Raw genomic sequence first — 12,901 nt, 5'->3', positions numbered from 1 at the left:
AGCTGACATGACCTGGAGCTCCTTTCAGGACCTAGAATGGAGTGATTACACCAAACTATATAACAAATACTCTAAATCTTATTGCACTCTGGACTCATGCCTCCCAGAAATTATGAAAGCGGCGCCATTACAATTTAAACTATCACTGCTGAAATACATGGCCCACAACCTGAAAAATGGGAAGTTCCTCTCTAATAACGGTCACATAATAATAACCCCAATTCTAAAAAATCATAAAGACTCTTCAACCCTAATAACCAACTACAGACCGGTTGCATCCATTCCATTTATTGTAAAAATCATGGAGGGACTGGTACACACCCAACTGATGGATTATCTTAATCAGTTCTCTCTTCTACACGAAACTCAATCCAGTTTCAGACCATTATTTAGTACAGACAGTAATTGCAGCTATTTTAGACAACCTGCGCCTACTGTTTAGCAGGGGCCTCAACGCCCTGGTCAAGCAATTCAACATGAGTTCAGCCTTTGACCTGGTAGACCACGGGAAAATGTTACGATGCTATTGGTATCAGAGACGAGATGTTGAACTGGTTTCATGGCTTCCTTATGTCCCGCACCTATCAGGTACGTTTCAATTATGAGCTTTCCGATACCTGGAGCAACCCTTCCGGTGTGCCACAAGGGTCACCACTATCCCCATTGCTATTTAACATCTACATGTCCTCGCTGGGCACACAATTAACTCAGCTGGGGATAAAACTATTCAGTTATGCAGACGACTTCACGATTATCATCCCATTCGCCGACTATCTCGGAAACTATACCCAAAGCTTCAGAAGCCATAAACGTGATGGAACAATGGATGTCAGACTTCCGGCTCAAACTTAATTCAGAAAAAACAAAATTCTTCGTTGCTTCACTACATCCATTTGACACCAAAACACCACTACGCATCAATGAACTTAGTTACCCCATCCACCCCACCATAAAGATACAAGGAGTAACTCTGGATCAGTGCCTAACCATGAAAGACCAGGTGGACTCCTTAATCAGAAAGAGCTTCTTCACTCTCTGGAAACTCAGATCCATCAGAGCTTATTTCGATATGTCGGCATTCAGAACCCTGGTCCAATCCCTCGTACTAAGTCTACTTGACTACTGTAACATCGCCTACTTAGCCATCTCTCCAAAAAATATGAGATGTTTACAATTAATGCAAAATGCAGCGGTCAGACTGAAATTCGGACTGAAGAAATTCGACCACGTGTCACCCTACTACCGGCAGTTGCATTGGCTACCGATGGAAGCACGCATAAAGTTTAAATTTGCCTGCTTCTGCTTTAAAGCACTATAAGGCCTGCCCCTGGATACATAACTGACCTTTTCTCCTTCTCCACCAACAGACACAAGAGAAGCTCACATTCCAACTTCGTATCCCCCCCAATTAGAGGTTGTAAACTGAAAAAACACCAAGAACACCTTCTCGCTCACCAAGCAGCATCGTGGGGTAAAGACCTAGAACAACTGCTTTCGCCCACTACTTATGTGGAATTCAGGAAATGTCTAAAAACACACCTGTTCCTAAAATACCTACACAACTGACCCACTCATCCACTGACCCTCTATAATTGATTCCTCCTACGTTCTATTAATCACTTTCTCCTCAACAATGAATCTCCTGTCCTATTAACTCTCTTTCTTCACCCCTCTTAAGTTCAATCAGTTTTGTACCTCACTTAAACTTTGTAAACCGCATAGAACTTAACGGTATTGCGGTATATATACTGTTATTATTATTATTAACAATCAACAAAATGGTTGATAGAAGTTCACTGAATCAAAAAGAGATAAAAAAGGATGGAGTCGGTCCAGAGGAAGGCTACTAAAATGGTTGATAGAAGTTCACTGAATCAAAAAGAGATAAAAAAGGATGGAGTCGGTCCAGAGGAAGGCTACTAAAATGGCGTGTAGTCTTTGTGATAAGGCGTATGGGGACAGAATTAAATATCTCAATCTGTATACTTTGGAGGAAAGGCGGGAGAGGGGAGATATGATAGAGACGTTTAAATATCTCTGTAATATAAATATGCATGAATCAAGTCTCTTTCATTTGAAAGGAAACTAGGATGAAGTTAAGAGTTGATAGGCTCCGGAGTAATCTGAGGAAATACTTTTTTTACGGAAAAGGTGGAAGATGCGTGGAACAGTCTTCCGGAAGAGGTGGTGGAAACAGAGACTGTGTCTGAATTCAAGAGGGCCTGGGATAGGCACGTTGGATCTCTCAGAGAGAGAAAGAGATAATGGTTACTGCGGATGGGCAGACTACATGGGCCATTTGGCCTTTATCTGCCATCATGTTTCTATGATTGCTGATTGACCCTAAATGAGATAGCAGAGGCTGCTGGCATTTCATCAGAATGTGTACACCATCTGCCATGTTTGCTAACTGTCAACCAAAAATGAGTTTGATTGGACATTTAAAGCGCAATGAATACAACTTTTTTTTGACGTTTTGTGACTATGGATAAGACTTGGGTTCATCACTATACTCTGAGACAAAACAATCCAAACAATGGACTACAAAAGATGAACAGACTCCAAAAAAAGCGAAAATGGCTCCATCGGCTGGGAAGGTGATGGTGACCATCTTTTGGCATTTCCATGGGATAATTTTTATTGACTATCTGAAAAAGAGAAAAACCATTAATGGCGAATACTATGCTGGCTTATTACAAAGTTTAAGTGCCAAAATCAAGACAAAATGTCCTCATTTGGCCAACAAGAAAGTTCTCTTCCACCAGGACAATGCAATGGCTCACACATCAACAATCCTGAATGCGAAATTGCATGAATTGTGGTTCCTCATTCACCGTACTCTCCAGATCTGGCCCTATGCGACTTCTTTCTGTTTCCAAACCTTAAAAAATTTTCTTCAAATTCTGCAGTCATAAATGCTATAACTACCTATTTTTCCAGTTTAGACGTGTCATATTTTACAGAAGGCATGAAAGGTATGGAAAAACATTGGAGCAAATGTATTGAGTTAAAAATAAATTTCATTTTCCCCCAAAAAATGTTCTTGATTAGGCTGGAAACTTTTCAATTAACCCTCAAATGTAGAACATGGTTACTGGATTGTCTGTCCTGATAAGAACTCGGGAGTGAAGTGTTCTAAGTTCTAACAGATTTATGTGGAAAGTTTGCTTGTCTGTGGCTCCAACTAATGTACACCCTGAAGTAGCTGAGACGGTGAAACGCTGGCCACCATCTGTGTTGTTGATTTCCTACATAAGATAAGTACAATTTTTCCACAAAGATCTGTGGATTGGAATTTATTTGTATTGCATAAAGCCCAATAGCTTTTGCGGGTGTGGAGGTTTTTATGTCGATGAGGTTCCTTTACTAAACTAAACTTTATATACCGGGTCTTCAACCAGAGGAAGCTCGACACAGTTAACAATAAGTTTAAAAATATGCTAAAATACAAGGGGATTAATTTTCTAGTCTTGGTATAGGTGGGGTTCTGAAGCTTTTTCCAGCATTGTGTAGCTGGATTCAATGCTTGTAACACAATCTTCAGCAGTTTAGTGTGATATGCACAAATATATACACATTTAATTGTGTTTACTGTGTACACTGTCACTAGACACTAACATATGCTTTATACTTGGTAGGAGAGTGTATTTTGATATCTATCTTGTTTCTACCTTCTTGGGTGAAGTGCAGTAATCTATGGTCTTCCTTCCCTGGAGGACCATAGATAGAAACATAAAAATATGATGGCAGATAAAAGCCAAATGACCCATCTAATCTGCCTATCTGCAGTAACCATTATCTATTTCTCTCCATGAGAGATCCCACGCGACTCTTATGTTTTTTGACAGCAGCCTCAGAAACTACAAGGGAAAAATGAGTGATCACATTACACATGTACAATCTGCCCCATTAAAAAAAGAAAAGGAAAAAGTCCCCAACCCCGCCCGGTGCTGATGGCCCTCCCCAACAACCCCCCCATGGCAGAGAAAATGTCAGGAGGGATGCTTATTCCCTCCTGCCTGGCTGAAAACCTCTGTGCCATGCCCTCACCCGGTCCTGCCCCTCTGCTCTGAGACTCCTGCTTCATGTCCTCCAGTCCTAAATGACAGGCCTTTCCTTACCCAGTGCATCATGTGATGCACGGGGAGGGCCAAAGGCCCTGACTAGTTCAGTCACCTAAGGCCCCTCTCCCATGGTGCAGGGGTGATTTGCGTGACAGGAGGGAGTGGGCATCCCTCCTACCAATTTTCTCTCGTGCTGCTTTTGTTGAGGTTCGTGGGGGAGGGCTGTCATCGGTGGTGGTGGGGGGGGGGCTTTTTTTCTTTTTTTATGGGACAGATATTTTGTGTGTGTAACACATGACAAAATATGTGCCATTGGAAAAAACTCAAACAAACCAGGCAGACCTATCAGTAACACAATTTTTTTCCTGATTGCTAAAACCCCTTTTTTTGGGAGGGGGGGGAGAATAGCCAAGCGATGTTAATGCATCAATCACTTGGCTACTTTATATGGGGTTTTAGCTAATTTGCATGACTGGATCAGAAAATGGGCGATCGAGGGAAAATCACTTGGTGGCCCGTTTTGTGTATTGGGTCAGTAAAAGTGATCGCCGTTAAAGCTATGAAAACAGGTTTAGTGACGATTGCTTGACTTTGGTGCATCTAGCCCTATGTATGCTGACATTGTATTATCTCTTACAGTATTTGAGTTTCAATGCTAAATATATTTTTGTAACTGTTTCATGGTTGTCCTATTATGTTTCAAAATCAAACTGAAGGAAAAAAGAACAGACTACTACTCCAAACTCATTGGCACCGATAAACCGGACACAAAAAAACTTTTCAACCTTGTCAGAAATCTCACTGATACCAAACCCTACCTCGCCACCCTAGGAAACCAAACTCCAACAGCCTCCCAACTAGCGGACCATTTCAAACACAAAATCATCACAATCAGATCCACATTCAACAACTCTCGAAACATCTTAGAAGAGATACTAACAAAACCCACAAAAGACGAAGTCACCTCAGCAGATAGGATCTGGACCGACTTCCTAACGACACAATGGTCAGACCTAGACCGGCTGTACAAAAAATACAGCAAATCTTCATGTGATTTGAACAATTGTCCTCCTTATCTACTAGCTACAGCGTCCACTAAATTCACAGCTGGTCTCACGCTATGGCTGCAAACCACCCTAAGGGAAGGTCAGTTTCCCCCAGAACTTGGCGAAATCATAATTACTCCCATACTAAAAGACCCCAAAGGCCCAATAGACAGCCCAACAAATTATAGACCAATCGCTTCTATACCTCTATACGTCAAACTCATAGAGGGTCTAGTAGCACAATATCTCGCCAATTACCTAGAAGACCACCACATCCTACACCCTACTCAATCCGGATTCAGAACCAATCACAGTACTGAAACACTTCTGGTTTCCCTACTAGACATAGCCCGTCAGCACCTCAGCAAAGGAAATAAGTTACTAATCATCCAACTCGATCTTTCAGCAGCATTCGACTTAGTTGACCATTCCATACTACTCCAGATACTAGATGCCATAGGAATATCAGGTAATGTTCTCAACTGGTTCCAAGGATTCCTCAAAACAAGATCATACAGAGTCAAGTCAAATGATCTTCTATCCGACTCATGGTCAAATCCCTGCGGAGTTCCACAAGGATCCCCTCTATCGCCCATACTTTTCAACCTCTTCATAGCATCATCCCTAGGCACGGTCCTAGATGCCCTAAACATTACATCCTTCAGCTACGCAGATGATATAACCATCCTCCTCCCCTTCGACATCCAAGACCCCACCTCCAACGGACGCCTGAAAACAACATTGGAAACTGTAGAAAAATGGATGACGAACCACAAGTTAAAACTGAATGCGGAGAAAACCAAATTCCTACTACTAGAGAAGGAACAAAAACCATCCCTAACAGAACTAGATGTAAACACAATCAAATATCCAATACAGAATACTCTCAAAATTCTGGGAACATACCTAGACAGAGGCTGCACAATGCAAACACAAATACACAAAACCATAAAAAAAGCATTCTTCACCATGCGAAACCTAAGAAAAATAAGAAAATTATTTTCCAAAGAACACTTCAAGATCATTGTACAATCCCTCATACTCAGCTCCTTAGATTACTGCAACAGCCTCTACCTACCTTGCCCAAATACTATGATAAAACAACTACAGACCATTCAGAACATAGCTATCAGACTCATCTACTCGCTCAGCAAATTCGACCACGTCACACCCTCCTATGTAGACTCTCACTGGCTTCCGATAAAAGCAAGAACTCAATTCAAACTCTACTGCTTACTTTTCAAAGTAACCCATGGTATGGCCCCACAACCGTCTTTGCCGCTACCGACTACCCAGATCAAGAAGAACTCAGAATCTTTTCACCTTCCCCCCTCATAATGGTACCCGACGTAAGAAACTTTACGACAGCCTTCTAGCAACTCAGGCAGCGAAAATTGACCCCACCATCACCAAACTGATGATCAAAACAACAGACATCAAAGTGTTTCGGAAAGAAATCAAAACATTTCTTTTCAAAAAACACGTCCTTACTTAATATTCCCCTCCCCAATCACACATGCACTCTCCCCAGCAAATAACACACTAGTCATCCCCTTGAACCTCATTTACCAAAAATATCCAAACTCATAAATAAGCATCTCCCTTAGGTATCCATTTAACCTTCTCCTAAATAAGCATCTCCCTTAGGTATCCACTTAATTGATTCTTTCAAAGTTAGGTATCTTTCTTCAGTTGCCTATATTGTTTTCCCCACTGAACCTTGTAACTATTTGAACCCTGTCAAGTTATTTTATCGATAAATCCAGATATCTTATACTTGTATTTCTATACCACAACATGTAATTTACTTAAATCGTTGTAATGTAATTCTCTCGGTAATGTCCTGATCTCTTTTAACTGTAATCCGCTTAGAACCGCAAGGCACAGGCGGAATAGAAATCACAAATGTAATGTAATGTAATGTTTACTTCACTCGTATTTCTTTATATTTGGTCTTTTTACTACTGTTAGGCTGTTAAAATTATATCAGTTTTATAATGAATTGTACTGGCTGTACACTGCCTAGAGTGAATCTCTTCATAAAGGCAGTTGTTTGAATGAATGGATGAATAAGGAGTGTATTTGGTGGAAGTTTAGGACAGAAAAAAGGAACAAGTCTGAGGCAACATAAGACCCCTCCTCCCCAAATAAAAAGCTCAGAATTGTCTTTTCAGATATTTCCAAACTAAAGAACAAATCCAGCACCCAGGATTCCATTGATGACGGAGAACTTGATATTATTGAAAAACTATGAATTCTGTACTGTATCAAAGAAATTATTTTGGAGGATGTTTGGTTATCTGTAAATGGGCTGAAGCTGAAGGGTAACCGAGTTATACAGCAAGTCTATGATCCAAAACACAAAAGCAAGTCTACACCTGAATGGCTGAGGAGAAACACAATTAAGTTTTGGACTGGCCTAGTCAAAGTCCTAACTTTAACCTAACAGGACTTGAAACAAGCAGTTCATGTATAAAAAAAGCCTACAAATTTTATCTGACTAAAAACAGTTCTGCAAAGAAGAGTAGGCTAGATTCTTCAACAGGAATGACATAAAATTATAGGAAGTGTTTGGTTACAATTACTGCTAAAAGTGGCATAACCAGTGATTAAATTTAGGGGGCAGTTACTTTTTCACATGAGCGATACATATGTTGGATAACTGTTCCTTCAATAAAAGTACTGTAAACACTGTTTTGTGTTTACTCCAGTCCCCTTTATCTAGTATTACATTTTGTATAAAGATTTGAAACCAACCACAAAGTGTGATATACACAATAGTATGGGAAATCAGGAGAGGTGATCTTTCTCATATCACTATAAGTTAATTCAACTCGGCTTAGCACTAGGGGAGAGTTGGTATATTTGCAAGGCTAACAAATATTTTCAAGATCCTAATTCCAAAGCTACAAACGTCTCTGTACTGCAACTGCTGGAAACACAGCAGCCCTAGTGAAATCTGGCAGACTGATCATTATCATCGCTCAATCACATAACATCAAATCATTTGGGAATGCCATCTCTTAGATCATATAATAAACCACTCCTGATTAGGTGACCAAAATACTGTCGACACATTTCTATTTGTACATCTACAAAATGCAAATCAAACATTTATCACAATTAGATCATCCTTGTACCAGCAAAATCAAAATAGGTCAAGGCATGAGCCCATCTTCTCCACATTGTATCACCTCCTTCATTCCCTCAGAAAACCCCATCCTTGAAAAGCCATGAGCACATACTGAGAAACCAGCTCAATCTTCACTAAATTCCTGCTCAGACTGTCCATGTTGTGCGAAATGAGGGGGGAACAGGGTGACAAATCCCTTGAGAGCCTGCTACAGTGTACCAGGGAAGGCAAGATATACTGGCACTACACAAGCTGCAAACTATATTTACAAAGAACGGAGTCCAAGCAACAAATTTCCAAACAAAACAGCATCTCCTCCACTGCTTATTGTAAAATAAGGAATCAACTGAGACTTATATGTCTTCTATCTGTATGATGGTGTATCTGGCTTATATAGAACGAAAAATTTTTTTTTACAAGGAAGAGAATACCAATGGTTTATCCAAGGTGATACAGTTAGTTCACCCTTTATACCTTGTATCAAAAAAGGTTTCAATGCCAGTCTTTTAGCCCTCAGAGACGCCACCAGAAGATCACATTATCATATCTTCTGGCTTTACGCACCTGATCGTCATTGGGTCAATATATGGTGTGTATATCAATTTCTTATTTTTTAATTAATTTAATTTATTTTAAAACAATAAATAGTTTTAAAGAATATTTTATATGAATTAAATACTTAGCTTAACTGGTGGTTGGTGGTTAGCAAGGGATTAATGAGCCAACATGTTTCACCCGTAGAGGGGGTTTCCTCAGGGCTACTATCCCTACAATAAGAAAACCTTATTTTAGTAGGAGAAACGCTAAGTATAAATATCAACAGCTTGCACACTATAAATATTAACCATACGTGCCTACCTTTTTAATTGGTGGCCCATATTAGGTGGAGGGTGATTGAAACTTTGAATATCAAGGAATGGAGGGGGATTTGGAGGCTAAATTAAATTATCTGGAGCAAAGGTGGATATACCGCCTAGATACTGTGATTCCTCATGGGTTAAACCTTGAATTGGAATGGTCATCTCTTCTGTGATTTTTCCCTGGGAGTTCTGTGAAACCCTCCCCTAAAATTTAATGGGAGTTAGGAAATATTGATTGACACTTAGTGTAAAAGCCCCTCCGGCCTTGGGGTGATGCAAGGGATTGGGCAATTGGCCCCTCCCCTCCACACCTCACTTCCGGGTTTAGGGAGATTTAAGGTTGATTTTTGCCACGCCGCAGCCATCTTAAAAAGACTTAGATTGGGTGGTCATGTCGTGAAGAATCGGTACTAAAAAGGTAGGCACGTATGGTTAATATTTATAGTGTGCATGCTGTTGATATTTATACTTAGCGTTTCTCCTACTAAAATAAGGTTTTCTTATTGTAGGGATAGTAGCCCTGAGGAAACCCCCTCTACGGGTGAAACATGTTGGCTCATTAATCCCTTGCTAACCACCAACCACCAGTTAAGCTAAGTATTTAATTCATATAAAATATTCTTTAAAACTATTTATTGTTTTAAAATAAATTAAATTAATTAAAAAATAAGAAATTGATATACACACCATATATTGACCCAATGACGATCAGGTGCGTAAAGCCAGAAGATATGATAATGTGATCTTCTGGTGGCGTCTCTGAGGGCTAAAAGACTGGCATTGAAACCTTTTTTGATACAAGGTATAAAGGGTAATTCTATCTGTATGTGACATTTGGCAAAGTCTCCAATTACACAACTTGTTGCTTTTTCTTTTATTTTAAAAAAAGTTATACAGCAACAAAAATGGTAACCTTTTTGCTAAAAAATGATGGTGTATTTCATTTTGCATTTGAAAACTTAAAGAAAAGCATTAATTTAACAGAATTTGTTAATGGGCTCTTTTCATCAATGCGGTAAAGGAAAATGCTTAGTGTGGTACTCAAATTATAGAGCTGTGTAGCGCCTGGGCGTTTACACCAACTTCCCATGTAAGCAGAATTTTTATATATGACCATAGAGAAAAAGGAGAAATTAGTTTTTACCTGCTAATTTTCTTGAGCCCCCCCAGAGCAGTCTAGACACTTGGAGAAAAACAGTGAAAAGGAAGAATACAGACAGGGGTCAGCTCTTCCCTTACCAGGGCCCCTTCAGTGGTGGTGATGGAGGAGGGAGTACAACCAAATGTTACACCTAGGAACAAAAGGAATGGCAGAGCTAACTCTTACTTGGAAACCTTCTTGCTCTGTTTTACCTTTCCATAATTTTTCTCCAAGCATCTGGACTAGTTTCATGGGACAATAAGGTAGTAGTTAATTTATATCAATGACCATCTGTTACTACCTTGCATATATCCTCAGCTACTATAAAGGAAGACTTTAAACAAAAAAGCTGTCTGTCTGTAATAAAAGATGAGGTCACTGTCTTATACTGGTTGAATGCCACTTTATTCTGTTGAAACTTTAGCAGATGATCAAGAAATAACTCTTAACAAGTATCTAAGTGACAGATGGAGGATGCCTTTAATAAAACATCTTCAAAATGTTTTGGTTCAGAATGTTGTAGGAAACACAAGTGTGTCCTTACAGGGTAATTTTAAGGAGCACACATATTGTCTGAATCTAGATTTTCAGAGGGTCCTTACAGTCACAAATGCCCTGACTTTATATTCAAAATTTTCATCTAAAGCTACACAGTATCAAATGTGTAATCAATTCCAGTAAATAAAACTGTTATAGGGACTGAGAACTCACAAAATGATTAAACAATCAGAAAGGTAGTGGGATTACATCCTGCAAATTAAATGGCAAGTCTAGCTGTTTACCCTACACAAGCTCTCTAAATGGTCAATTGGCTTTAAAACCAACAACTATATCTTCAAAGGCATTTATTTATGACAGCAGCAAACAGAAGCGGCCATAAGAATACTCTGCCAACTTCTTGAAGCCTATCAATTCACCCACAGCAATGGTCCCCCATCCAAAACAACCCCAGCACCCTAAAAGCCACAATCTGCCAAAGGTGGCAGAACTTCCTGCAGCATTTCAGTGTACACCAGCTCACTATTCTAAGACAACAGATAATGGTCACCAGTGGTGAGCTAGAAAGGATGATCTAATTCTACCTACCGTCTCTTACCTTTTTTGGCCTTCTTGGCAACTTAGAGATCAAATCCATTCGGATAATTTCACAAAGCAGGCATTTCCTAGAAAGAGTGATTTCTTCAGGCTTTTTATGTGGGAATGGATTAGGCATGCACTACAAACGCCCACCATGAACACCCACTTCAGGCTGTGATGCTATTGTTTCCCCAACCCATCAAGAGAGGAAAGAACACTGTCCCAGCAATAGGACACAGTACTCTTGGTCTCAGGGAGCCAATGTTGTGTTGTTGTTTTTTTGGAAGGGGGAGGGGCAGATTTGGCTGGATCACATTAAGTGCCCAAGCAGAACCAGATCACAACACACTACAGTAACTGAAAGGGGGCTAGCTGTGAATTACTACCAAACTGGTTTTTCATATTTGACCCCTTTGAAGCGGAACATCCAGAGCTCCTGTTGTTAGCGCAGATGTGTTCCACAGGAGGCCATGTCAGACATCCCTTGCTCCCAGTTAAAAAAACACAACAACAACAACAAACAAAATTTCAGAAAACAAGCTGGGATGGACACATTCCATTACATCTTTTTTCTGATAAATACGTACCATATTGACTAAAGGGAAACTCTGGCTGAGCTGTTGGGGGTTTGTTCATATCCTGAGCTTGCTGAGATGCTTGAGGAAAAGCCAAAGGTGTTGCTCCAGGAGTTGCAGCTGGAGGAGGAACTCCAGTGGGGGCAAACTGATCAGGTGGAGGCGGTGGAGCACCATAGCCAAAACCTGAGAATAAAATACACTAAATTAATTACAAGGTAGAATCATAATATCTTTCTCTACTGCAGAGGCAGCAAGACTTCACTAGGCTGGCAAGAGCTTCAACAATACTTCTAGTGTCCCTTTCAGAGTACAATACCCTGCTGCTAAAGATAAGGGGCAAGGCACAAAAGCCTAACACACAATATACAGAGTGCATACTTACAGCTACAGAAAAGACATACAAACCTTATTCTATAGATAGGACAGGGCAGTACACCAAGTTGTGAGCTCCTTAGAATGGAACATACCAGACAATCAAAAAATGTGATTGAACTGTTTTAAAATGTCACCCAGTGTGGTCCTAATTTTGGTGGCAGTCATATCACTATTCTGTAGAGCTGTACCGAGTAGCTCAATATGTATATTTCTCTAAGGGTTTCAATAAAACAATACAATGCACACTGTTTTAAAAGGCTGAGATTTTGTTGGAAGATTAGGTTTTCACCTTTGATAATCTTCTTTCTGTTAGTCCTTGGAGGATTCAGTACACTAGGTGTTCAATCCCTTCCCACAATCCAGGAGTGACAGAAATCCTAACACTTTTCTGGGCACATGCTCCTCCCACCTTAGTAAAACCCCCTGTAGTTCAGTCTCAAAGCCAAGCAACATACCTAACAAATCCATGACAAGGAAAGGAGTCTGGGGAAGCTCCCCAGCAATATAAACAATTTGTGAATTGGTCTGCAAAACATGAAAACAAGCAATAACATGCACAAAGGCAACACAAAAAAACATTAAAAAATAATGTAGAACTAACCTGTGTGCAACAAGCACCCACATGAA

General features: G+C 40.1%; 1 protein-coding gene across 7 annotated transcripts in view; it reads right to left on the bottom strand.

Moving 5' to 3' along the window:
• The window catches only part of DAZAP1 (DAZ associated protein 1), a 233,212-nt gene that overhangs the window by 22,157 nt on the left and 198,154 nt on the right, over nucleotides 1-12,901 (bottom strand). For 4 of the 7 annotated variants that reach the window (XM_033953994.1, XM_033953995.1, XM_033953993.1 and 1 more), the window contains one exon: nucleotides 11,909-12,082. In XM_033953994.1, the coding sequence (XP_033809885.1) occupies nucleotides 11,909-12,082 (174 nt within the window). Of the gene's footprint in view, nucleotides 1-11,330; nucleotides 11,408-11,908; nucleotides 12,083-12,901 lie in introns of all 7 variants that reach the window. The other 3 variants (XM_033953997.1, XM_033953996.1, XM_033953998.1) reach the window with 2 other exon arrangements.

Source organism: Geotrypetes seraphini, chromosome 8, assembly GCF_902459505.1.
Source record: "Geotrypetes seraphini chromosome 8, aGeoSer1.1, whole genome shotgun sequence".
Lineage (NCBI taxonomy): Eukaryota > Metazoa > Chordata > Amphibia > Gymnophiona > Dermophiidae > Geotrypetes > Geotrypetes seraphini.
The sequence above is the reverse complement of the archived record's forward strand: the minus strand, read 5'-3'. Positions and strand labels throughout refer to the sequence as shown.